Genomic DNA, 27,385 nt, shown 5'->3' with positions numbered 1-27,385 from the left:
CTGAAGGTGCGGAAAGAAAGGATTAGAAGGCCTTTTTGTGAAATACAACAGAAAACTCCCCTAATTTGGAGAAAGGGACATCCAAGTACAGGATGCACACAGAACTCCTAATAGACATGACCAGAAAAGATTTTCACCATGACACACTATAGTCAAAGTTGCCACAGTAAAACACAAAGAAAGATCCTAAAATGTGCACAAGAGAAATGCCAAATTACTTTCAGAGGGTCTCTAATTAGACTCACAGCAGACTTCTCATCAGAAACCCTACAGGCTAGGAGAGAATGGTGAGATATATTCCAAAAACTGTCAACCCAGAAAGCTCTCATTTCTGAATGAAGGTGAAATAAAAACCTTCCATAACAAAATGAAATTTAAAGAATTTGTCACCACCCATCCAGCCTTGCAAAAGATGCTTAAGGATGTGCTTAAGGATGTGCTACACAAAGAAACACAGGAACATGGTCATCACTACAAAAGAAGGTAAAGGCAGAAAATCTCCCAATAAAAGTTCAAAGGAAATCCAAAGTGAAAAATAGGAATATTTATGGAAAAATGGCAGGGCAAAGTCATTAAGTATCAATAGTCACTTTGAATGTAAATGGCATCAACTCTCCAGTTAAAAGACACAGAATGGCTGAATGGATTAAAAAACAAAACGCATCCAATTTGCTGCCTGCAAGAAACACATCTCACCAACAAAGATGCACGCAGACTGGAAAGTGAAAGGATGGAAAAAGATATTCCATGCCAACAGAAACCAAAGAAGAGCTGGTGTAGACATCCTAATCAGACAAAATAGACTTTAACATAAAAACTGTTAAAAGAGACAAAGAAGATTGATTAAGGAATCAATTCATCAGGAAGATGTAACTATTATAAGCATATATGTATTTAACTACAGGGCACCTAGCTATTTAAAAGAACATCTCTGGCCAGGGATTTGGGCATAGTATTTAAGATAATGTAAGATACTGCTGGGAACAGCATAGCCCATATGGGAGAGCCTGGTTCAAGGCCCAGATTCCCTTCTGATTCCAGCTTCCTACCTGATGAATGCCTTGGGAGGTGGCAGGTAACAGCTTAATTAGCTGGTTCCCTGGCACACACATGGGAGACTCTGAGTTCTAGGCTCTTGGCCTTGCCCTGACCCAGCCCTAGCTGTTGCAGGCCTCTGGGGAATGAACACGCTGGTGGGGGATCTCTGTCTGTCTCTGTCTCCATCTCTTTCTCTTTGCCTTTCTAATTAAAGAAAAAGTTAAAGGACATTTTAGGTGATTTTTTTTCCTTTCCAATAATACAATTCATTTTACACATGAGGATGTGACTTTGTGGAGAGAAAAAATATTGTTACAAATGAAATAAAAGAACCCCATTTCCAAAAAAAGAAATAGTAAATTCAAAAGGTCTCATCACAATGGAGTTAACAAAAGAATAACAAAAAGACCTCTGAAAAACTCTCAAATATTTGGAAACTAAACACTTTAAATAGTCCATAATTCAAAAACATAAACAGTAATGAGCAAGCCTTTTTGAGCTGAATGAAAATAAAAACAAAAAATTGTAAGAAGTTAGAAGGAATTTTATGGCAATGCTTATGGCAGAAAAAAGGTCACAAATCAATGATCTCAGCTTCTATCTTAAACTAGAAAAGTAAATGAATTAAATCCAAAGTAGGATGAACAAAAGGAACTAACAAAGATCAGAACTAAGAAAACAGAAAACCTAGAGGAATTTCTTAAACTAGAAGATCCTTGAAAACATCAATGAAGATTAATAAACTTCTAGTCACACTGCACTGATCAATGAAAAGCATCAGGAATGATACTACATCTCCACAGGTTCTATAGCTACTACACTCCCTGTATTTTCTACAGATTTAAAAAGCATAATAGATTATAAACAACTCTATGCCAATAAATTTAACAACTTAGGTGCAATGGACAAGTTCTCTGAAAAACTTTGCAGGCATGTGAAGAGACAAAACCATACAACCACAGGCCCTGCACTGTGGCAGAGCGGGTGAAGCCGCCGCCTGCAGTGCCGGCATCCCATGTGGGAGCTGGTTCAAGTCCCAACTGTTCCACTTCTGATTGTGGCCTGGGAAAGCAGCAGAAGATGGCCCAAGCCCTTGGGCCCCTGCACCTGCATGGGAGATCCAGAAGAAGCTCCTGGCTTCAGATTGGCACAGCTCCAGCCACTGCAGCCAGTTGGGGAGTGAACCTGTGGATGGAGGACTCCTCTCTCTTTCTCTCTCTGCCTCTCCTTCTCTGTGCAACTCTTTCAAATAAATAAATAAATCTTTAAAAAAAAAAAAAAGCCATACAACCACATGACCAATAACTAACAGAAGTACATGTGATATAAACAGACTAAGGGATGGTGCAATTCTGGAACAGATAAGCATTTAAGTAACTGTAATTAACAAATCCAAGCAAACTAGAGTCCAGTAAAATCTACATAATAAGGTCATCAGAGATTCTAGAACTCAAAAATGCAATGTAAAATTAAGAAGACAACAGGTTAGTTTGGAGAAAAGATAATTTTGGTTTACTAGAAGACAGACCAATAGAAAATATCCAGAGAGGAAAAAATAAATTTTGAGACATGTAGACCATGATCATTAGGTACAACTTATGTGTAATTAGAATCCACAAAAAGACAGAAGCAATACTTGAAGATGTAATGACAGAGAACTTCCCAAAACTAAAAAGCACCAAGCTACAGATTCAAAAAGCTTTGTGAACATAGAACAACATACTTGCAAGGAAAACCATACCTCAACATAATCAAAGTGGTATTGAACTAAGACACAGAAAGTCTTAATCAGAAGTTGAAAATAAAACCACGTTATTCTCAGCGAGCATATGGCTGATATATTACCTTCAGTGGGACTAGCAGAGGACTTCAATAGAAAAAAGAAGCCAGCAATGAAATATTTTTAAAATTTTGAAAGTAACTCCAACTTAGAAATTAAATCCAATAAAAAAAAAAAGAAGAAGAAGAAACAGCCTTAGTAAAGGATGAAGCTAAGATATTTTTCAGAGGTACAAAAAATGCAAAAATTCAGTTCGTAGGAAGGCCAACATTAAATGCATAAAGAAGCTATTCAGAAAGAAGTAAAATTATCTCGACAGAAACAATAATGTAGGAATGAAGAGCCCCAGAAATGGTAAATACGAATAAAAATTTTCCAAGCCCATGTGGGATTTAACATACATATAAATAAAATGCAGAGAAATAATAATGGGAGAAAAAGTTGGAATTGGAGTTAAACTGCAGAAAGGACCTGGTACTTCTGCAGAATGGTAGAAGAGTACTCTAATACAAATTACCAAGCTCAAGAATGCCTGACTCAATCTCTGGAGTAAGCACTAACGATACAGTAAAAGCATATATAACAAGCCAAAACAAGGAAAGCAGAATAAAACAATTTGACTAACGAAAAGCAAATAAATAAATAAATAAATAAATAAAGTCGAACAGATGACTCAGGAAAAAAACCTTTCAAGAAAAACAGTTAAAGCTGATGACAATTACAAGCTCAATGGTCATTAGCAAAAATGTAACTGAAATAAATACTAAAAGTCAGACTAAAACTAGATTAAAATGAAAGTCTGCATTTACAAGACATTCAGAAAACATGAAAAAAGCATTTACAAGCTGTATGTATTCCACTTACTATAAAATAACAAGTATCCTCAAACATAGCACATGCACAGACGCCTTAGAAAATGCAAACAAAATTCACAATTTATCTGAGATTTTAGATGATTTTTTTCACCATAGATTTTCTTTACGGTTTTCAGTATTTGAACTCTTTTCCAAAAAGCATGATTCACTTCACACACACAAAAAATCCATAAAATCATTTTCAAGAATATATCAATATTACAAATTTTAATGATCAAAGTAACAGGCTTACAGGAAAACAGAAGAATATAATCAAGTCTAAAAAGTTGAAAAATGTAAACTTATTTCATAAACTCTACTGCTAAAACTAAGACATACATGTGGTTTTCAACACAGACTCAGTGTTCATGTGTGCATGTGCGTGTGTGTATCTCATCATTTCTGATGGAAACAAAAATTTTCAGAGAAAGTTTTTCCACTAATTATTTCTTTCATTTCTCTTGTTTCTAATAAGAAGTTGTGAAATTTCTTCTAAACTACATAAGTTAAAGTTGCAAAATCAAATTTAATCCTAATATTTTTTCTTATTTTAACTTGTGGGGTTTGTTCCTCAATAACGTCTAATATTATCTCAAGCAGAATTTAAGTTTTAAGCACAGAGAAAAACTAGTCATCAGTTTTGTAAATTAGAACTTTATTTTGGAGCCTGTGTTATGGCACAATGGGCTAAGCTGCTGGACACAAAGCTGGCATCCCATATACATGCAGGTTTGAGTCCCAGCTGCTTATGGTATTTTGTTTTTAACAAAAAGCGCAAAGTTTCTGTTTTACCTGATTTTTAATACAGTCACTATCATTCTATATGAATTCTAGTTCAGAAGATAGTCTACTGAAATATTTCAAGGTATCAATTCTACCTGCTTATTAATGTTACCAGTTCAGATGTAACAGCATTAATTTTTGAAAAATTGGAAGTATCCAACACAAAAAGGTTAATAATTATTACAAAAAACATAGATGCAAATACTATAGCCACTGAAATGTTGTAGAAAACCTTTGACGTGAAGACTGACACACTACTAGTCTGCACTGCAGTGCCTGTATTACAAGCCCACACATCACACATCTGTAAGTGTACACACACTCACATAATGACTAAATCGAACACAGGAGGAAGATATTCCAGATTAACAATAGCATCCATTGGTGATGGTATTTCCAATGATATTTTAAAAAGTTAATATGTACATTTTTATTGCTTCCCAAATGTTCTGTATTAGAAATGTGTTATTTTTATAACTGGAAGGATGAGATCAAGAAAGGCAACTGCTGAAATTAAACTATATTAATATAAAAGATAAATTATCAGATTTGCACACAGTTTAACCTTCACTGCTACAACTCCATTTGTTCTTTGGTTTTAAAACACAGAGAAGGCAAGTGACAGTTAAGACACTGCTTGGGGGGCTAGAATTGTGAAGCAATGGGTTAAGCCACTACTTGTGACAATAGCACGACATATTGGAGTTCAAGTTGCAGTCACTCCACTTGCAATTCAATTTCCTGCTTAAGCGCCTGAGAAGGCAGCAACAGATGGCCCCGGTGCTTGGGTCCCTACCACTCATGTGAAGACCTAGATGGAGCTCCTGGCTCCAGCCTGGCTCCTAACTGGCTCTTGCAACCATCCATGAATCAGCTGACAGCAGACTGATCCATCTCTCCCTTCAATCCAGCCCCCTTTAATTCTGCATTTCAAATACATAAACTTTTTTTAAGATTTATTTATGTATCTGAAAGTCAGAAATAGAGAGAGGGAGAGACAGAGATCCGTCTGCTATTCACTCCCCAAGTGGTTGCAAGGGCCAGGGCTGAGCCTGGCCAAAGCCAAGAGCTACATCTGAGCCTCTCATATGGGTGGCAGGGACCCAAACATTTGGGCTATCTTCCGCTGGTTTCCCCAGGTCATTAGCAAGGAGCCGGATGGGAAATGGAGCAGCTGGCACCCATATGGTATGGCGACATTGCAGGGGCAGCTCTACCCACTACAACACAAAGCCAGCCCCATAAATAAATCTTAGTATTTTTAGATAAATGAATAAATAAATAAAAGATGCTGTCTGGGACAACCCCATTCCATATAGAACACCTAGGATCAAGTCCCGGCTCCACTCCCAATTCTAGCCTCCTGCTAATATACACTCTGAGAAGGCAAATGTGCCTTCTAAACGTGAACTCTTTACAAAAGATAGGAATGTTTGTCTTCATATTTGACCTTAATGTAGAAATAAAAATATTTCTGAATAAAAAGTAAATCATCGGCCGGCGCCGCGGCTCACTAGACTAATCCTCCGCCTTGAGGCGCCGGCACACCGGGTTCTAGTCCCGGTCGGGGCGCCGGATTCTGTCCCGGTTGCCCCTCTTCCAGGCCAGCTCTCTGCTGTGGCCAGGGAGTGCAGTGGAGGATGGCCCAGGTGCTTGGGCCCTGCACCCCATGGGAGACCAGGAAAAGCACCTGGCTCCTGGCTCCTGCCATCGGATCAGCGCGGTGCGCTGGCCGCAGCGCGCCGGCCGCGGCGGCCATTGGAGGGTGAACCAACGGCAAAGGAAGACCTTTCTCTCTGTCTCTCTCTCTCTCACTGTCCACTCTGCCTGTCAAAAAAAAAAAAAAAAAGTAAATCATCAACACAACTTGCTATAAAGTAAAACGCATTCATAAAATTTCATTTACAACTGATTTTTATGACCTTCTAATACTAAAAATAAGCAGAATTGTATCTTTGTAAAATACACAAAAATATAACTGAGACTATATTTATGCAAAAAACTTTAGGTAACATAACAGCTGCATAACCAAAAACACAGAGGAAAATGGGAATCTCTTCATCCGCCTAACTTATGAAGTAACAGCAAACAGCCATTAACAAATGGTTGTAAAGCAAACTATAAACACACATGCTATTATATAATTACAGTCAATTAGTAAGAGTAATTTGCTCCAACACTTGAAAGAGTTCTATAATAACACACAGAACTATATCCAGAACTTTGGATTCAGACAAAGAGAAATGCAATGTCCATTGGTATAATGTTGATAAGAAACACTTAAAAAATGCTTGACTTTATACACCTGCAAAGAACTGTAAGGAAACAGACATAAACAGTAAGAGGCAGTTTCTCCCTCCACATTGCTACTGCTTTATTAAAATATTCACAGTAAGTAAATATTGTATTTGACCTGTCACCAAAGTAAAAACGTGAAGTGACATTAAGTATGTGCTTTGAAGAAACGATGAGATAAGAGGAAATAACTTTCTTTTAATACTAACAGTGCCTGACACATTTGACGGTAGATAAGTGTTAAATGACAATTAATTTTTCCTAAGGACTGCAGAGGTTGTATTATATCAAATACAACAGCAAATAGTTCTTTCCAGTGGGAAAGCTTTAAAAAAAAAAAACTTTTAAAATTGCTATCAGTCTCACAGATGCCTGTTAAAAGGATATAAATAAGTCTTCACATTGAGAGCTAATATTTGAGCTTTCTAAATTTGTCCTTTTTTTTCTTTTTAAAAATTTATTTATTTGAAAGGGAGGGCGGAAGGGAGATCGTCCATCCTCTGGTTCACTCCCCAAATGGCTGCAACAGCAGAGGCTGGGCCAGGCTGAGAAGCCACAAGCCAAGAACAACATCCTAGTCATCCAAATGAGTAGCAGTAGGCCCAAGCACTTAGGCTTTCTTCCACTGCTTTCCCGGGCCCATCAGCAGGAAGCCAGATAGGAAATGGAGCAGCTGGGACTCAAAACAGCACTCATATAGGATAGTGGGATCACAAGCAGTGGCTTAATCCACTGTGTCAGCCCATGTTCTATCTTTTTTATTAATTTATTTGAAAGGCAGAGTTGGCCGGTGCCGCAGCTCACTAGGCTAATCCTCTGCCCGCGGCGCCGGCATCCCAGGTTCTAGTCCCGGTTGGGGCGCCGGATTCTGTCCCGGTTGCTCCTCTTCCAGTCCAGCTCTCTGCTGTGGCCCGGGAAGGCAGTGGAGGATGGCCCAAGTGCTTGGGCCCTTCACCCGCATGGGAGACCAGGAGGAAGCACCTGGCTCCTGGCTTCGGATTGGCGCAGTAGACTGCAGCGCGCCAGCTATAGCGGCCATTTGGGGGAAGGGGGGGGTGAACCAACGGAAAAGGAAGACCTTTCTCTCTGTCTCTCTCTCTAACTCTGCCTGTCAAAAAAAAAAAAAAAAGAAAGAAAAAAGAAAGGCAGAGTTACAGAGAGAAAGGAAGAAAGGAAGAGACAGAAACAGATCTCCACCGTCTGGCTCTCCCTGCAAAGGGCAGGGCTGGCCAGGCAAAGCCAGGAGCTTCACCCGGATCTCCCACTTGGGTGGCAAGAGCCCAAGCACTTGGATCCTCTGCTGCTGCTTTCCCAGGCACATCAGCAGGGAGCTGGATCGGAAGTGGAACAGCCAGGACTCAAATTGGTGAACATGCTGGATCCTGGCAGTACAGGTAGTGGCTTAACCTGCTGCGCCACAATGCTGGCCCCTCTATTCTTTCTTAATCAATCAAAAGGTTGAGGTACACATTCTCCCTCAAAACCCTATGTTCTGCCCACCAAAAAACAAGCTGGAAATCTGGAGATCTTATCACCCTCTAAACCTTGTATTTTTTTTCTCCTAGAATCTGTCTTTCTTGTGTTACCTTTGTTATAATTATGTACAGACATTTTAAGCAGACTGGATTTCAAACCACTGAGGGCAGCAGGGTCAACGGTACTGCATCTTTCTAGGCACCTAACACAGGGGTCTTGGGTAATACTCTGAACTTCCTGCAAACTCCATTACCTAGAAAGCAACACAGCCTGGTAATTCTTTGTAGCTTGGTAAAACTAACTCACTCTCTCTCTCTCTCTCTCTCTGTACTAGAAAGGCAAGGCAGCGTTTCTGCTGTTAAGCACAAGCCAGACCAAAGGGCCACCTCTTCCCTTTCCGCTCTAAAGGCTGGATTCCATCCAAGTCAATCAGTGTCCCTCAGTCAACTACAGAGGTTCCTTAGGTTCACTTCAGAAGGAGGCTGATGTCATGTAGGGGCTTCCCTAGTGGTTTGCAAGTACATTAGAATAAAATCAAAGTTTAACCCGCGAACAACGGACAAAGTCAAAAGCCAAAGAAAATCCTAGGGTCCTAAAATCCAAGTGAACTCCATCCAGACCAGAGAACCCCTCCCATCAGCACAACCTTTGCAAACTGCACGTGCCTCCCGGGCACTGGCACCTCACCAGTGAAAAGATGAGTCTGCCCTCAGGGGCGACCAGATGCTCAACTTCCTGACGCACTCCAGGTCGCCAGCCAGCCCTGTGGTCATGAGCCCACAACAGGGGCAACCTGGCAGAGTGCAAGGTAACTCAAGACAACCGTTTCCACGACTCAACAGGATGCATCTGCAAAAGCACAGAGAAACACCTAGAAGGCCATCCACCGAAGCGCTAGCAGGGCTGGGTCTGGGGAGGTCCGTGAAATCCGCACTCAACTAGGTAGAGATTTTCACTTATTGCAGCTACACCACATTGCTTTTACTTTTTCATGAGAATCAACCTCTATAATTTTTAAAACATTTTAGGTAAAATTTCCAATGTGCTTTGACTTTCTAGAGAAGACTGAATAAAGGCACCTGGCCCACAAGCCACAGCAGGGGGCCTTGATTTGAACCCAGCTCTGCAGATCCCAGCCTCCCGCTAAGGTGCTAAGGTGCACGTGGGAGACCCAGATCAAGTTCCTGGTTCCCAACTTCAGCCTGGGCCAGCCCCAGCGCCTCTCAGCATTCGGAGAGTGAACCAGCAAAGGGGAGATTTCTCTGTTCCCTCCTCTCTCTCGAATGTAAAAATAAAACTTTCTAAAAAGACTGAACAGATTCACAAGGAGTTCAACTAAAAAAGGTAAGTGCCATCTTGCACAAGTTTGGCCATCAGAAAGTTCCACACCACACAGAAATAAGTTATCCTATCCTACAAAAGATGGCTCAATAAAGGTAACGTTATGAAAACTGAGCAGAGACTCCACTCACTAGTACTCTGACCACACGATATTTATCACCAAAGGGAGTACGAACATCAATTCCTAAAATCATATCTACCCAACAACCTCTTTTCCAATCTACCCTCACAAGGTTAGGCTGACAGAGCTAAAAAGTCATTAATACGAGGTTTTAAATAATGCATAGTCATAAAAAATGTTTTTTGTACAAAGAGAATGCTGCCTGTTTTTTTCTTAAGAAATAGCTATACACAAATTCACATTTCACTTGAGAGGTCTTCTCCGATTTTCTTGAGAAAGAACCTTCCCAATCTGAAAAGCCAAACTACCCTTTATTAGTTTATTAAGTTTACTGTCATTTTAATGAAGTACTCATATCCACTATTTGTAACAAAAACTGGGGGTTAATAAAACACAGCTGACTCCTGAGAAAAGGGGAGACACACAAAGACGCTCTGAAAGCATATTCCAGCCAGCTGGGACACCAGTCATAAACCAGGTCATTATCCATTTCAGCAAGGTCCAAGATCGCCAAACAGCTTTTCAAAGTTACTTGTCCATAATCTCACAGCTTAAAAATCCAAGTGGAAGTAGTCAATTTCTCCTACGCTTTATTTTTCCAAGAAAATAACTAAAATACTCAAAATGGCCCCAAATCACCATAAACAAAATACCATAAAACTAAACCAAACCCTATAAACTATTTGGGGAAGGAAGTGTTTGTTTCACCTGGTATGCGAGTGCGCGAGGCAGTCACAAAGTGTGAAAACGGACAGTCGCTGGCGCAGGCTGCTCCCTCTCCTTCCTCGGGAAGGCTTCCCAGGGTCTCCCGGGGCCCTTCCCACGTAAGAGGCGTCCACCAGGGCCACAGGTGCCGCTCACCCTCACGGCAACACAGCACTCGGCTCAGCCTCCCTCGCACCGGCGTCCTTTCCACTTTCCCCCAGGCGACCAGGGCCCCCTGCACCCTTCAGCCTGCCCACTCTGGAGGACGACCCCCTCCCAGCAAGCCCCTCCCACCGACCAGACCGAGGGCGTCCCGGGGCTTCTCAGAGCCCCCAACCCATTACCTAACGACCTCCTGGGGGGGGGGGTGTTCTCCGACAGGAAGAGGGAAACACCCCGATGTCCCTCCTCATCGCAGCCCCAAGGGCCAACGCCACCTTCCGGCGCGATTACCTTTGATCCCGGGCCTGGGCGCGAGGGTCACCCCACCAGCGGCCGCCGACGCCTGTCCGCGTCGCGTGCTTCTCTTTCCCTGTTAAGAGAAAACACTGATTTTTGGTTTTTAGCTTTTTTTTTTCCAAAGCGAGCCTGAGCGGCACAGGGGACAGCCAGAAACCCACAACCGGGCTGGACGTCCCACCTGCCGGTCCAGGGTTCGGCTCCCACCACCGCCCCGGCGAGAGACCCTGGCCAGGTTCCGCGGGGTCTCCGGAAAGTTCGTGGACACGCGTCCCACCGAAAAGCTCGGCGTGCATTTTGTTTTCCAACCACCCCCCCCCCAAATTGTAAACTTACATTTTAATGCCTCGTCCGCGAACTCTGCGCGGCGCCCCAAGACACACTGTGCCGGAGGCGACAGACACCCCCGGGGGCCCGAGCGCCATCTCCTCAGAGGGCCCGCGGCGGCCGGACAGGGCGCGGCGCGGCCCGCGGGCTCCCCGGGACCGAGCCCGGACCCACGGGCGGCACCGCGCGCTCCCCGGGACCGAGCCCGGACCCACGGGCGGCACCGCGCGCCGGCCGCGCGGGGGTTCCCCGCAGGAGCTGGCCGCCCCAGCGCCCCAATGGGCGCCGCGCCAAACGTGCCCGAGCCGTGACAGGAGTAAAGTGGGTCACGGGCCTAGCGGGTCCCCGCGGCCGCCGGCCCGGCGCGGGACCGGGCGACAGCGCCCCGGGCGCCCCCCCGCCGGCCGCCCCCACCCGCGCCCGCCCCGCAGCGCGGCCCCGCGCCCGCCGGGGTCCCCCGGCCGGGGCGGGCCTCCGCCCCAGCTCCCGGGCACGGACCCGCGGCCGGCCGCGAACTCGGGCGCCACTCCCGCCCGCCCCTCCCTTGGCCGCCGCCCCCCGGCCCCACACACGCCGCCCCTTCCCCGCGCCCGCCCCTTCCCCGCGCCCTCACCGTGCGGCTCGCCGCGGCTCCGGCTCCTTCCCTCCCCCACCCGGGCCGCGGGCCGCGGGCGCGCGCCGGCACCGACCCCGCCGAGCCGGGAGACGCCGCGGCTCCCCGAGCCGCCAGCACCCGGGGCTGCGAGTGGCGCCCCCCGCCCACCCCCCAAATAACTGCACCGCCACAGCCGCCCGCTCCGCCTCCCCCTCCCTTCCTTCCCCTCCTCCACCAGCCCCGCAGCACGCATGCGCCGGCCGGCCGAGCGGCGGACGCCGGGCCCGGGCCCACCCGGTGGGGCGCCGCTCACCGGGAGCGCGCGCGCGCGGCGGCGGCCAGCTTTGCTCCGCGCTCCCGCGGCTCGGGGTTTCCTTCCGGACGCCGGCAGCCGCGAGCCGAGGCCGTGATTGCGCTCCCGGCGCATGCGTCGTCGGTGACCCCGGGCCCGCGGCCGGCCGCGGCTCTGCGTCCGCCCCTCCCCTCGGCTCCCTGCGCGGCGCGGGCGGTGCGCATGCGACTTGCGGGCGAGGCGGCGCGGAGCTGCTGCGGGGAGCGGGGTGACCTCGGCGCCCCCTGCCCCGCGCCGGCACGGCCAGGGGCGCTCCCCGCACCGCCGACGGCCCGGCGTTGGCGGGAGAGGCCCGCTGCGCCCTCGCCGGTCCCGGGGGCGAGGCGCCGTGCCCGCCCCTGGAGGAGGGAGGCGGGCGGTCAGGGGTGCCCGGCGGCGCTGGAGTCCTCGTCTTCCCGGCCTTTGCGTGGTCAGGGGTGCCCGGCGGCGCTGGAGTCGTCTTCCCGGCCTTTGCGTGGTCAGGGGTGCCCGGCGGCGCTGGAGTCCTCGTCTTCCCGGCCTTTGCGTGGTCAGGGGTGCCCGGCGGCGCTGGAGTCCTCGTCTTCCCGGCCTTTGCGAGGCCGCGGCAGGGGACAGGCCGGGACCCTGACTTGCAGGGGCTGGGCGGGGCGGGGGTCTCCTTAGGACAGGTGTGAATACTCCTGCTCGGGACATCTTTAAGACAGAAAGCACCCGCGGTAGGAGTGTCTTCACGGCCCGAGTCCTGAAATGTCGAATTCCTGTCCTTGGCTCTGAAGTGGAAGGCATCTTGTTTCATGTGTGGGCCCTGCCTTGCAGGTGCATCTCCGGAAACACCGCCGATCCCTGCCGTGTGCTTGGATCCCCGGTCCGGGCAGCCTGAGAACGCGGCCTGGCCCTCTCCCGCCGCATCGCACGTGGCTCCTCGCGCCTCGTCAGCGTCCTCTGGCCGCTTTCTTTGGGACTCTGCTCCTCCTCTCAGTCCCCGGTCCGGGCTGACACCGGGGGAAGCACCCTGTCCTAGGCTGCTCCGGAAGAATGGCAGCCTGGAGCCGTGTCTCCCACGTGGCTTGGAAGAAGGCAGATTCGGAGATGGGGATTTGGCCTCAGACGTGTCTGGTGCTCTGAACACCGGGAGGCCTAGATTCCTCTGGAGATTTCAGTTAAACTACTAGGGGGCTGTGGTTGGGTTTGTTTTGAGTGAGGTTTTCTGCGACATGCTGTCAAGAGCCCGAACATACTGGTAGGCAGCAAGGAGGCAAAGCTAATAATACCGATGAAGTCGGCAGCCACCAGGTTTGAATGCTTTTCTTGGGTGGATACATGGATTTTACTCTGGAGACGGATCCCACCTCGTACTCACATCTTCTAGAATATGTGTGTGTGTGTGTGTGTGTGTGTGTGTCTTCAAAACGACCTTTGCCCTTTTCAGTGGCTTCATTGTCCTCTTAGTCACCAGGATCAAGCCTTGCTCATCTCGGCCTCCTCCCTCCCCCACCTGTGTATTTAATTATTTACCAAGCCCGTTGATAATCCCTTGGTTCTTGCTCAGCCCTCTGCCCTGACTTGAGCATTTCCCACGGTTCACTTCACAGCCTGTCCTTTCTGCGCATACTCTCCAAGATAAAAACTGTATCAGAAAGTAGTAGCTTTCCCAGATTCCAGGTTTCCATAAAACAAAAATCCTTAGCTCATAGTTTTATACATCCTAAATGTATATCCCCCAGCCTAAAACCTTTCCTTAAACACAACTTCCGGAATTCACATGTTCCCTTCAATCTTTCTTGCGTGCCTTGGTGTCATTTTAACGGCATTTCCAACTCCCTTCTCAACTCACTTCTAGTTGATAATGTGAGAGGGACAAAATAGCCCAGTGGTCAAGAGTACAGAATAGGGAGCTGAATTACCTGCAGATAAATCTCATGTAGCTGCACGGCCTTAAGTGAGTCACTTCTGTGATTCCGCCACCTGTGAAGGGAGGCTAACAACAGTCCCATCTCACAGGGTAACTGAGAGGAGACCGTGCAGCAGTACCTGGTGTATAAACGGTCCCACAAGTGTTGGCCATTGCTATCGATGACGTCCCTGTTTGTGCAGTCCTCTGTATCTTGCTGAAATCCTTCCCCACCGCCATGGGTTCCCTCAGTCACAGAGCAGTGTCTACTTCATAATACCTCGCATCCCTTCTTTCTGTCATTACTCATTTTACTACCCTAGCTTACAGTGAACTAGAATATAGGAAGCTTCAGATGCGTATAACATGGAATATAATGCAGGCTGTAAAAGAAAAGAAGAAAGAGCCTGCATGGTCTAGTCAGTTATCCATATTCTTTCTAATCCCCGTAAGATAGAAACAGTATTTGGTGGTATTATGGGCCGCGCAGTCAGTAGCTGAAGCTGAAATCCTAATGCTGGGAGACTGAGCAAGTCACATACTTCCTCTGAGCTTCAGGTTACTTATCAGAATTATGACCAAATGCAAACTAAACTGCCACATGAAGGCTGGTGATGAGGAGGGTAGCTGTAAATCATTACAACTTTGCATCTCACAAAGGTTGCTAGTCTACTCCCCCGCCCAATAACTTCAACCACCCCCTTTAGAACAATCCTGGAAGCTGGCACTGTGGCACAGTGGGTAAAGCCACCGCCTGCAGCACTAGCATCCCGTATGGGTGCTCATTCGCATCCGGGCTGCTCCACTTCCGATCCAGCTCTCTGCTGTGGCCTGGGAAAGCAGTGGAGGATGGCCCAAGTGCTTGCGCCCCTACGCTGTGGGGGAGACTCAGAAGAAGCTGCTGGCTTCAGATGGGCACAGCTCTGGCCATTGCAGCCATGTGTGTGGGGAGCAACTGGGAGCAACTCGGACTAGACTAAGTTACTGGAATTAAGACTTATTCTATGCATCTGCTCTCCCACAATATGGCGCTGGGAGAGGAGGAAACAGCTTCTACGCAGCTGCCTCTTGCCAACTTGAGTGATGACCTCCAGGAGCTGATCCTGCTCCTGATTGGAGGAGAGCAGCGTACTCGGCGTGTGGGTAGCAGAGTTGGGATTGGTGGAAGAGGACTATAAAGGAGGAGAGAGACAACATGCACCAGGAACATCTAAGGGGAACATCTAGCTGAAGGAACACCTGTGCAGCCCCCGAGAGAGCCGGCCGGCGGTGTGCCGCTCCCCCGCGGAAGTGGGGAAAGTGGCAGGGGGAACCGCCCTTCCACGGAGGTGGAAGGGACAGTAGCCAACCCGGGAAGAACCAGCAGCAAACCCGGGGAGGGCCGAGCAGACAAAAGAACAGCGCAGGGTCCTGTGTCGTTCCTCCACGAAGACGGGGAGCGACATAATGGTGCCGTGACTCAGATAGGAAGCCTAGGCAGGGTTCAGTGTCGCTCCTCCACGAAGAGGGGGAGCGACAATGTGGGGAGTGAACCAGCAGATCCAAGACCGCACTCTCTGCCTCTGCCTCTCTATAACTCTGCATTTCAGATAAAAGTAAACAAATCTTTAAAAAAAAAAAAAAAAGAATCCCGGGCTGAAGGGCTCGGCTCAGTTCCTCGTTGGAATGGCTCACATATTTTTACCTCCTATCCACGCTCTCTTCAAGGATTCATGCAAACTCTTTAACGTCTGGCTCCTGCGTGGTGTCTCTTCTTGGGTGCCTCAGATACCATGGATACCCCTTCAGTCTTTTCTCCACAAAACAGCAAGAACATTCTTTTGAAACTATGAATAAAATCACATTATGTTCCTTCTAAAAAACCTTTTATTATTTCTCATTATATCCAAAAAATGTTTCTTAATAGTTAATTATTTATTTGTATTTGGAAGGCAGATTAGACAGAAGGGAGAGACAGAGAGCATCCACCTGCTGGCTTACTCCCTAGATGAATGAACCAGCTAGGGCTGGGCCAGGCTGACTCCAGGAGCTTGTTCTGATCTCCCACGGGGGTGTAAGAGCCCACCTGGGACGTCAGCTCTGCATTGCACCCAAATTCTGAATCATGGCCACAGCGCCCTGTATGATCTGGGCCTGCCTGCCTCTCCAGTCTGTGGTGGTCACCCAGGCTTGTTGGCGGGCTGGGAAAGTCCCTCACTAATAGCAGTGGAAACTTCCTAGCTCCGCCCAGAAAAACAAATTTTGTGACAGGGAGAACCCATTGGACCGCAAGGAAATAAAACAATGAGCTATGAGGAGGTTACCACCACATAGAAGCCTCTCAGCTTGCAGTCTGGGCACCAGACAGCCTCGCCGTCCTGTAGACGGCTGCCCCTGGCAATGTATTCGGTAAATCTAACTCCACTCTGACTGCTCTGGTGAATTCCAAAAACCCCCATGAAACACGCCCCCAAATCCTGATCCTACCGGAGGCTCACGTGCTCACGGGAATGGTTGCTGTTACCCACTGCAAAGCTCGCCAGACACATAATAATGAGATTTCCACTAGAAACAAGGGTGCCAAACAAGCCAAGGCAGCCACCAGATCGTCCCTTCAGGCTGCTCTGGCTCTCAACACGGCCCCTTCTCCCCCTCAGTACACCCAAGAAGAATCCCAAAAGGGCTTAGAGCCTTCAGCTGCGCTAAGAGGTCCTGATGAAGGCTTCTACTCCCAGGACCTCCACCAAGCTACTCATCTGGAGGCCAAAGCCCCCAAGGACTAAGTGCAAGGATATGCCCCAAGCCCTGCAAGCTCTCATGCATTCCCCACAGGCTACCACACAAACCCAGAGGAAGCCCATGAACTTCCCACTCTCCTTCAACCTATCCAAAGTCAGGGCCCCTGCCTGGCAATGACTGGCAAACATGTCACATCCATGCCTCCCTGCAGCAGGCTTAACATCTCTGGTCTTTGTGGGCACCTTTGCTGGATGGGTAGAGGCAGTCCCTACGAGGTCCGAAAAGGCTTCTGAGGTTGCAGCAGCCCTCCTTGACCATGACCCCCCTGCTGCAGGCTCCCCTGCTCCTTGCAATCAGACAACAGTCCAGGCTTTATCGAGCAGACGGTGCAAGAGGGCACCAGAGCCCTCCATATCCATTACACCTACCCGTGGCCTGTCATTCCCCAGTCCTCAGCAACAGTAGAGAGGGCAAGCAGACCACGGAAAGCTCCCCCAACGTCAATGCAAGAGGTACAAGAGCCATGGCTGACGCCTCCTCCTCTGGCCATCCTGAGGCCCCACAGCACCCCAGGATCTCAGACACTGCAGCTTGCGCAAGCTCCCCTGTGAGTTCCCTTCCTCCAGAAGGATCCCCTGTGAGGCCCTGAAACAGCTACCTGCCACAGTAGGCCAGTCCCCCTAGGGCAAACCATCCAGCTTGTAACTAGCAAAACCAACACAGCCCAAGGCCCACTCTCACCTGGAGACTGGGTATACCTTAAAGTTCTCCCACAGGACAAAACGCAGACCACTGGAATCTGTCTGAGCCAGATCCCATCACGTCCTTCTGACAGCGCCAACAGCAAGAAAGCTCCGCGGCTTTTTCCCATGGACCCACCTCTCCAGGGTCAAGAGTACACCTCCCCCAGAGGGCAATCCATCCGCGTTACATAATTCTGTGAACTTGTCAGGGATCTGTGCCTGCTGTTCAGACAGGTCTCAGGTGGTGCTCACCCTAACTCCCAACACCCATGGCTGCAGATCCCAATCAGTGTCTCTCCTCTTGCACCCAAGTATTTCATGTAAAAAAAAAATCAGAACAGGTACAGCACAATATTAAGAACACCCTTGCGGGAGTGGATGCAACAGAGACCCTGGGCTTGGGTTCTCAATTCCTCAGGTGAATGTGGCTTCTATCTTCTCTTCTGCCCCTAGTTATTCCTCTAGTATCTCTCCTTGCCATAACTCCTGGCCCTCCTTTTTTGAACAAATTAATTCAGCATGTCTCCTTCTGAACACCGCAGATCTATTTTCAAATGGTAGAACAGCAAGGACATCAGTGAGGCCACCTACAGTCCCCTGGGTAACGGAGGCATTCATTCCCAGAATGGACCACTCCCTCTCCCCTGAGGCTCTTCTACCTACTGGATTCCTGCAGCCAGGGCCTGAGATACCCCAACCCCTTGGAAGCCTGACAATCAAAGACAGGGACAACATAACACCCTGAGCAGCAGGAAGCAGTACCTCTACCCAAATGCCAAAGATTGGTCATCCTCTTACCTCTCAGGGGACTGGGGGGTCCTCTGGGGGGTCATCTGGAGCTGTGGCAGCTGGGGAAGGCCCTAGGTAACAGCAGTGGAAACCTCCCAGCTCTGACCAGAAAGGCAAAGGATGTGAGAGAGAGACCCCATCGGACCACAGGAAAGCAAAGCAGCCGGGCTATGAGGAGGCTGCCGCCACGTAGAAGCCTCTCAGATTGCAGTCTGGGCACCGGACAGCCTCGCTGTGCTGTAGACTGCTGCCCCTTGCATGTACTCAGTAAATCTAACTCTACTCTGACTGCTCTGGTGAACTCTGACTGCCCCCAGCGCTGACCCCCACCTGCTGCTTCCTGCAGCACAGCCTCCCATTTTTCTACTCCTTTCCTGACACTCCCACCCAGAAACCTCCTTTTCATTTCTTTCTGTATCCTTAGGCTTTGGTATATGCCATGTCCTGCTCCCCCACCCCCATTTTTTCTTACGACTGGTTCTCACCAACCCTCCCCCCACATAATACCCACAGGTATCATTTTTCATTGTGTCGACCATACCTTTTTTGAATTATTTATGTAGTTTCTTAGATATTAACTGTCTTCCCCATCACTGTATGGTAATCATCAGAAGGGCAAGAACCGTGCAGTTCATTCACCAGTGTGCACACAGTACCCATGTTAATGTCTGAGATGAAGGAGTGATTAAATGCATGATGAGTTAAACATGCATGAAAAGTTAACCATGCTACAAAGATTTTTTAGGACCATCTTTATATCCCACATTATGGTAACATGCAAGTTGTCAGCAAGAAGTAGCCTTAGTAATATGAGTGAATGAGAGTACAAAGTGGGGGGGGGGGGTCGTGAACTACGATGTCCCTAACACTGTGCTGATAATCCAGTATTTGGAAGCTCACAAGAATATGAAACACTGTCACAGACAGAGCCGACACCTGTGTAAGACGCTGGGTGAAGTTCACAACAGGAAGCAAAGGCCATGATGTGTTCCACCCAGATGCGGCAGAAAGTGACTGGGGCCAGTGTCGTGGGTGGTGAAAGATTCGCCAGTACAATCAGAGTGAGCAGCATGAGATTCATTGAACCTGCTGCCAAGGAGCAGCAGGACACCCAGAGGCTGGGGGCTATACAAGGACTATAATCCCAGGGCTATTCCTGGAGTGGCGGCCTCCTCCTAGTTAGGGAGCTTTCCTGCAGTCCAGTGGGCTTTCCCAGTTAGGTAATCTGCTCTTCTGGGCAGAGCTGGGGAGTTTATTGCTGATAGCCAGAGATTTTCCTGCCCACCAGGAGTCCCCAGGGTGACCTCTACACTAAGTAGCTGCCAACACTGGAGACTGGACACCAGCTCTTTCAGCTCCAGGTTGGGCAGAACTAAGCCTACATGGCCAAAACCTTCAATGCCCCAATCTCGGGCCATATAAGCAGAACACCTGGGAAAAGGAAGTCATTGAACCACTGAGACATGTCTTGCTGGGTTCCTGAGTACAGTGGCTTCCCCACTGCTTTTTATGCCTCCATCCTGCCCCAAGTATAATGACCAAGACTCCAATAAAACCAGCTAGAAAACATGGAGAAGACCTAAGAAGGGGATACTGGGATTTCATCTGTTCTCGGGTTTGTTGATATTGCCATGCACCCACCTGAACACAGGAGGGACTTCCAGAGAATTAGCTGGCCAAGGAGAGAGCTGAAGTAATGCAATGTGCCTTCCCACCATTCGGTGTAGCACGGATGCATACCTTTCTGATGGGCCAATTCATGCTGTGTAGGAAGTATTGTCCAAGATTAACCATCTTGATGCCTAAGGGGGAAAGATTCTAGCAGCAAGAAGGAGAAGGAGAGAAGACTGACCTGTCCCTGTGTGGGTCCATGCAGTGGGGAGGCTGCCTCAGAGCTTCTAGAACTCAAGGTACCCATTAAAGATGAACATCTGAATGCAGTGTGGACGGTACAGAGAGGAGAAACATTCCTTTCAGCCCTACACTTCTCGGTGCTCAAGACCAGAAGGATGGTTCTGGAAAGGACAGGGAAATAACTGGTTAAAAACGAACCACGCCTCCCATCTTCAGAGTTCCTTGAGTTGCAAGTTCAGTCAGACAATGTTTGACTTGGAACTGAGGCTGAAATTTAAAATGGTCAGATTTCGTGAGTTAGAGTGTGGGGAGGGGCCAGCGCTGTGGCGTATCGGATAAAGCCACCACCTACAGTGCCAACATCCCATACCGGTGCTAGTTCTAGTCTCAGCTGCTCTTCCAATTCAGCTCTCTGCTGTGGCCCGGGAAAGCAGTGGAATAGCCCAAGTCCTTGGGCCCTGCACCCGCATGGGAGACCAGGAGAAGCACCTGGCTCCTGGCTTCAGATCGGCACAGCTCTGGCTGTTGTAGCCATTTGGGGAGTGAACTAGAGGATGGAAGACCTCTCTCTCTGTCTCTCCCTCTCACTGTCTGTAACTCTACTTCTCAAATAAATAAATAAATAAATAATAAAAAATACCCAAGGTTTCTATTTAAAACAAATAAAAATAGAGTGTGGGGAAAGAGTTAAAGAATAGGCTCAGCCATATTCAAGGGATTTGCCGGCCATTGCTTCTCAGACTTTAATGTGAATACCATCACCTAGAATCACCTTACAATGAAAATCCCCTTTCACTACGTCTGGCATGGGGCCAGAGAGTCTGTAATTCCCTCAAGTTCTCCGGGAATACTGCTGATTCCAGGATGACGTTTTGACAAGCAAAGCACTACAAAGGGAAAGGAAGTTCAATAGAGCATGTTGGCAAAGAAAAGACAATGGAAATAGGTGAAATACAATCTTTTTGTAGGTCAAACAGTTGAATATTGGGCAATAAAACTTTTAAGCTTCTACCCCATCAAACAAAAGTTCATTCAACAAAATGGGAAATGAGATTATATGTTAAGTAATTTACTCACATTCTGACAAATATTTCTGCCTTACTTAAATGACAGGTGTTCTGAAGTAGCAGGGACCTTTGTCGCCAGGCAAGAGTCCTGGCTAGCATACGCATGTGCACTCTGCAGAGGAGAGGGGTGGCATCACAAGGAGGCAGCTCTAACATGCTGTCATTGTGCAGTTCTTACACACGACACAGTCTTCAGAAATGTGTTTCTGTGTGAAAACTTATTGTCACTTGATGACTACGAGTTAAGAGTTAAAAAGGAAATATATACCTTTATTTTCAGCTATCCCAAGTACTACAATTACTTCCTCTGCTAATTTTAACTTAACAAAGCAGATAAATATGTATTTACTTAAGGAAGATCACTTTTAGGGAAACATTTTGCATTTGGTTTCAATTGGAGGGCAAATGTGCTCATGTTTATATATACTAAGTGGCATTAGAATTACTGCGTTAACTTTATGATAATATGGTTCTTCCTTCACATCCACAATCATTTTATCCTGTATAGCAATGTATCCATTCATTCATTAAGGGAAGTTGTGTCAAGATAACTAGGTAATTCTCTGAATGATTTTATCCTATTTGGTGAACTAAAATAATGCTATTAATGGGAATAATCTACTTTCAATTCTCTGCAACATCTAAAGTCTCTAACTTCTAAACAACAGCAACAAAGAAACTTTTCTTGACTTCATGTTAAATTGCTTCAATTCTCACCCATATATGTTCGTAATCTAAGCATTGAAACTCACTCTAGATTCTCTTACAAACATTGGTGGACATCTATAATGTGAATCATGAGTCATCAAAAAGTGGAGGAATGCAATGTAGCGCTGAACTCCTGTAGGCTGGATTTACCACTCCTTCTTCCAAAAATGATGATCGTTATTATGCCAACATAAAACATCCTGCAAGTCTTCTGCAGTGTCCTCACATTATACGTTTTCTCAGGATGAATTATTTTCTAATTTTTATTAAAACAAGCAAGTTCCATACATAATGTATTTTTCTCACCTCGCCTCAGAATTTAGAAATTTGCATGTCATACTATCCTAATGATTCTATAATTTGATTATTAGTGGTAATACTTGGTAATTTTTGTCGCTCCCCCTCTTCGTGGAGGAGCAGCACAGGACCCTGCGGTGTTCTTTTCGTCTGCTCGGCCCTCCCCGGGTTTGCTGCTGGCTCTTCCCGGGTTGGCTACTATCCCTTCCACCTCCGTGGAAGGGCAGTTCCCCCTGGCCACATTCCCCACTTCCGCAGGGGAGCGGCACACCGCCGGCCGGCTCTCTCGGGGGCAGCACAGGTGTTATTCGGATAGATGTTCCCCTTAGATGTTCCTGGTGCATGCCGTCTCTCTCCTCCTTTATGGTCCTCCTCCGCCAATCCTAACTCGGCTGCCCACACGCCGAGTACGCTGCTCTCCAATCAGGAGCAAGTCCTACAGTTTATTGGTTGAACTGGAGGCAGCTGTGTAAAAGCTGTTTTCTTCTCTCCCAGCGCCATATTGTGGGAGAGCAGATGCATAGAATAAGTCTTAATTCCAGTAACTTAGTCCAGTCCGAGCTGCTCCCCATAGATCCCCCTTTCTTTTTATTTTTTTGGCGTTGATACGCGCCTGTCTTCGGTGTCCCGCGGCACACACTCTGCTCTACTTGCTAGAGTTGCCACAGGTTCTTACAAGTCCTATCAATCAGGCAAACCGAATCCGGGTCCTCTCTTCGCCATGTTGTGAGGAGGTTTTTAGGCGCTGATGCGTGCCTGTGTTCGGTGACCTGCGGCTCATACTTTGGTCGAGCCGCCTGCTGGCGCTTACTGCCTTAATCAGGCAGACCAAATCCAAGCCTCCTAATTGCTGTATTGTGGGGAGGCCTTACTGATGTTAATTCGTGCCTGTCTTCGGTGACCTGCGGCGCATAAGCTGCTAGCCGCCGCAGGTGCTCATCGCCTCACTAATCGGGCAGACCGAATCCAAGCTTTCTCATTGCCATGTTGAGGGGAGGCCTTTCTATTTCTCTATTTCTCTATCTCCGGGCATTCCTATTTCTCCCATTTTACTTCTATCTTCCAGCATTCCTATTTCTCTCATTTTACTTCTAAACTTCTGTTTCTCTTATCCCCGCAGCTTCCCGGCGCCCGCCCCGCGGCAGCTTCACGGCTCCGCGCGGCTTCCTGGCACCTCGCCCCGCCGGCGGGCTCCCGGCTCTGTGCGGCTCGGCTTCGCGCGCACACTCCGCGGTCTCTCACTAGCCCTTTCGCGTCTGAACCACGGCCTCGCGCCAGCCCCGCGTTCCCTATCTATTCACGCCCCGTGCTCTCTCTGCACGCGGCGGCTTCCGCGAGTCACACAGCGTAGCTTGCGTCTCCACCACTAGCATTCAATCCAAGTTCCCCGGGCTAGCCTGGCGAATTCAACCCAGCTTACGTCTCCGCCCCACAGTTTGGCTTCCCATCCTTTGCTCCCCGGGCTAATCAGACGGATCCCAACCAGGCTTACGTTTCTGCTTCTGGTTTTTTTCGCCCCCTATTCCCGGGCTAACTTGAGAATCCCAAAGTGGCTTTCGTTTCCGCCTCGGCCTGCCCCCCGCGGCTTCAATTTCCCTAACATTTTTCTCTACCCGGTATGTTTCCCCAAGCTTTCCTCCAACAATACTCCTCCCTCATTTCTCCTGGCCTCTCCCCACAGTCCGCATCCGAGTCTGTTTGTTCTAGCTTTCACTTTCGCTTTCGACCTTAGAGATTTCTCCCAGCTTCCCCCCGTAGTCCGTATCTGAGTCTATGCCTAGGCTTTCAATAGCTTCTTCCGGCACCTTTTTCGTCTGGCTTTTCCCTAGGCTGTTTGCTAGTCTCTCTCTCCGGTATTTTCCCAGTTCTTCCCGTTTCTTCCCTCCTAAGTTTCCTATCCGGCCTAGGTTTCCTATCCGAGTCACGGCACCATTATGTCGCTCCCCCTCTTCGTGGAGGAGCAACAACACAGGACCCTGCGCTGTTCTTTTCGTCTGCTTGGCCCTCCCCGGGTTTGCTGCTGGTTCTTCCCGGGTTGGCTACTATCCCTTCCACCTCCGTGGAAGGGCAGTTCCCCCTGGCCACATTCCCCACTTCCGCAGGGGAGCGGCACACCGCCGGCCGGCTCTCTCGGGGGCAGCACAGGTGTTATTCGGATAGATGTTCCCCTTAGATGTTCCTGGTGCATGCCGTCTCTCTCCTCCTTTATGGTCCTCCTCCGCCAATCCTAACTCGGCTGCCCACACGCCGAGTACGCTGCTCTCCAATCAGGAGCAAGTCCTACAGTTTATTGGTTGAACTGGAGGCAGCTGTGTAAAAGCTGTTTTCTTCTCTCCCAGCGCCATATTGTGGGAGAGCAGATGCATAGAATAAGTCTTAATTCCAGTAACTTAGTCCAGTCCGAGCTGCTCCCCACAATTTTCTTCTCTAACTTAACAGAATTATTTAGAATACAAAATGAGTGGGGATGTTTCTTACATATTTTCAGAATCTTCACATTATACTATTAAATAGTAAATTTTTAAAAGATTTATTTATCTATTTGAAAGAGTAAGAGAGAGGGAGAATGAATCTTCCATCTGCTGGTTCACTTCCCAAATGGCCATGTAGCTAGGGCTGGGCCAGCCTTGAGTCAGGAGCCAAAAGCTTCAACCCAGTCTCCCACGTGGACGGCAGGGGCCCAGTCACTTGGGCCATCTTCTGTTGCTTTTCCCAGGCCATTAGCAGAGTACTTGAGTGCCTGCCAGCCACATGGGAGACCCAGACTGTTTGAGGCTTCTGGCTTTGGTTTAGTACAGCCTGACTGTTGTGGGTTTCTGGGGAGTGAAATAGTATACGGAAGATTCTCCATTTGTGTCTTGGTCTCCATCCCCCAAATATTGAAAATGATTTTTTAAATGTTAAAAAATATATGTTGACTTACATGAAATTGTTATGGTTCCCCATTATTTTCACTCCCAGGTCTCTTTGGAGAGAACAGGCAACACAGAGAACTTGGAATATTTGTGTTTGTGTCAAGCATGCTCAGTGAAAGGCTATGTCACAGAGAAATGTTAAGAGTTTAGTAGAAATACTGGTTTTGTTGGAAGCAATGAATATTGTGAAATACCTGAACATTTTTGAAATGACATATAAACTATGTTTCTAACATACAAATGAAAATCAATCAATCGATAAACTTTCTGGTTTCCATTATAAAGGCAGCAGTAAATAAAACATTCCATATACACGTACTGTGATGATATTTACCAAATATTTCTATTTGGTATCATTATCACTGTTGGAACTATTACTGTCATCATAAATGGAAGTGTTTCTAATTGAAGACATCATCATATCTACAATGCCTTTTTTGGGGTTTGCTTCCAAATCAGTCTGTATTGCTCCAACTTCTGCTAGCTTCCATTCAAGTTCTGCAAAAAAATAACCCATAATTTTTAGTCAGATTAAAAAAAACCTTGAAAATAGAAACGTTTCTCATCTATTTGAAAAAATAAGTTGACACTAATAACATTAATGCAGAAATGATAATCAAAACTGGATAACAATGAAAGCACTAGAATATCAAACACTGGACACAGCAAAGTTACACTTAAAGGAAGAAATTATAGTTAAAATAATTATTTTTACATGATTGCAAATAAATGGCTTAAAAGTTAAAGAAGTTTTAGCCAGCACTGTGGTGCAGTAGGCTAAGTCTCTGCCTGTGGTGCTGGCATCCCATATAGGTGCTGGTTCGTGCCCCAGCTATTCCACTTCCAATCCAGTTCCCTGCTTATGGCCTGAGAAAGCAGTGGAAGATGGCCCAAGTGGTTGGGCCCCTGCACCCATGTGGGAGACCTGGAAAAAGCTCCTGGCTCCTGGCTTCAGATCGGCTCAGCTCCAGCTGTTGCAGCCATTTGGGGAGTGAACGAGCAGATGGAAGACCTTTCTCTCTGTCTCTCCCTCTGTAACTCTACCTCTCAAATAAATAAATAAAATATTTAAAATAAAAGTTAAAGAAGTTAAGGAAAGAATAATAAAGTTAACCTAAGGATACTAGAAGTGATATGAGGAAGAGAATATTTTAGCAAAAATAGCACAGTAAAAAACCAGGGATAGCCAACAAAATCAAGAGTTTGAAGAGACTGATAGATGCACCTCAAGCAAGAAAAGACGAGAAACCAAATAACAAAGAATTTGCATGGAACAAAACCAGTGACAAGATCCCATTTCATATCCTTCAGCCTGCCAAAAAACAATAGTCTAACGATACCAGGATCTGGTGAAGATGTAGGTAAATGGGAATTCTCATAAAGATGAAAACTCTCACAAGATTGTAAAAGCCACAGGACTCCTTTGAAAAAAAACATGCAAATATGTCAGAAAATGTTAATAAGAAAACTTAGAGGAAAAATACAAGTTACCAAAGCACATCCAAGAAAGCAAGCCTAAATATATATAACAACAAAAAAAGAATTGAACTGATATCCAAAAATCCCCCATCCCTGCAAGTTCATCATTTCGGCAAATTTATTGCTAAGTACTAGATGAACACAACTTTTATAAGGAACATTACAAAATTAATTTTAAAAACACAAAGATCACAACAAATTACAAGATAGATATATTTAAATCACAGATGGCAACAGTTACAGTTATTAGGATGTTACTTTGCCAGCAATCTACAAATGGGATTTGAATAAGCATTCAACAGGATATTTCACTTGGCTAATTCCAACAATTATGTGGAATTTTGAAAAAGACTTGCCCCAGTAGAGATACTTAAATAAGGCTATAGTTATTAAAACCGCATTAAAATAGAATTACTATATGATTCAGAAATTCCTCTTCTGGGTATATTCCCAGCAGAATGAAAGCAGAGTCTGACACTTTTTATTTATATTTAATGTATTTATTTATATTACAAAGTATCCACAATGTACACTCTACTATCCACAATCACCAAAGGGGGAAGCAACCCTGGTGTCCATCTGTGGATGAATGTACAAACAGAATGCATTATTCAGTATTAAAAAGAAAGGACATTCTAATAAGTGCTACAACATTAAGGAATCTTGAGGATAATAAACAAAGTGAGATCAGTCACAAAAAAGCCAATTACTGTATGCCTGCACTTATATAAGGTGTATAAGCAAATCACCTACGCAGAAAGCAGGGTGCTTGCCAGGGGCTAGGAGATGAGAGAAGGAGAAGTTGTTTCATAGGTTAGAGTTTCAGTTCTGTAAAAT

At 47.0% G+C, this 27,385-nt stretch overlaps 2 protein-coding genes across 2 annotated transcripts in view; one reads left to right on the top strand and one right to left on the bottom strand.

Moving 5' to 3' along the window:
* The window catches only part of PDCL2 (phosducin like 2), a 113,537-nt gene that overhangs the window by 36,738 nt on the left and 49,414 nt on the right, over positions 1-27,385 (bottom strand). The window contains exons 6-7 of the mRNA XM_008267847.4: positions 15,663-25,567; positions 10,847-10,925 (exon numbers count right to left, since the gene is read on the bottom strand). Of these exons, the coding sequence (XP_008266069.1) occupies positions 25,413-25,567 (155 nt within the window). The 3' untranslated portion in view covers positions 10,847-10,925; positions 15,663-25,412. The remainder of the gene's footprint in view (positions 1-10,846; positions 10,926-15,662; positions 25,568-27,385) is intronic.
* LOC138843317 (uncharacterized) lies at positions 11,195-11,953 on the top strand. The gene has a single exon (XM_070047120.1). The coding sequence runs from the start codon at positions 11,195-11,197 to the stop codon at positions 11,951-11,953; it is 759 nt and encodes a 252-aa protein (XP_069903221.1).

This window comes from Oryctolagus cuniculus, chromosome 8, assembly GCF_964237555.1.
Source record: "Oryctolagus cuniculus chromosome 8, mOryCun1.1, whole genome shotgun sequence".
In the NCBI taxonomy this organism is placed as follows: domain Eukaryota; kingdom Metazoa; phylum Chordata; class Mammalia; order Lagomorpha; family Leporidae; genus Oryctolagus; species Oryctolagus cuniculus.
The sequence above is the reverse complement of the archived record's forward strand: the minus strand, read 5'-3'. Positions and strand labels throughout refer to the sequence as shown.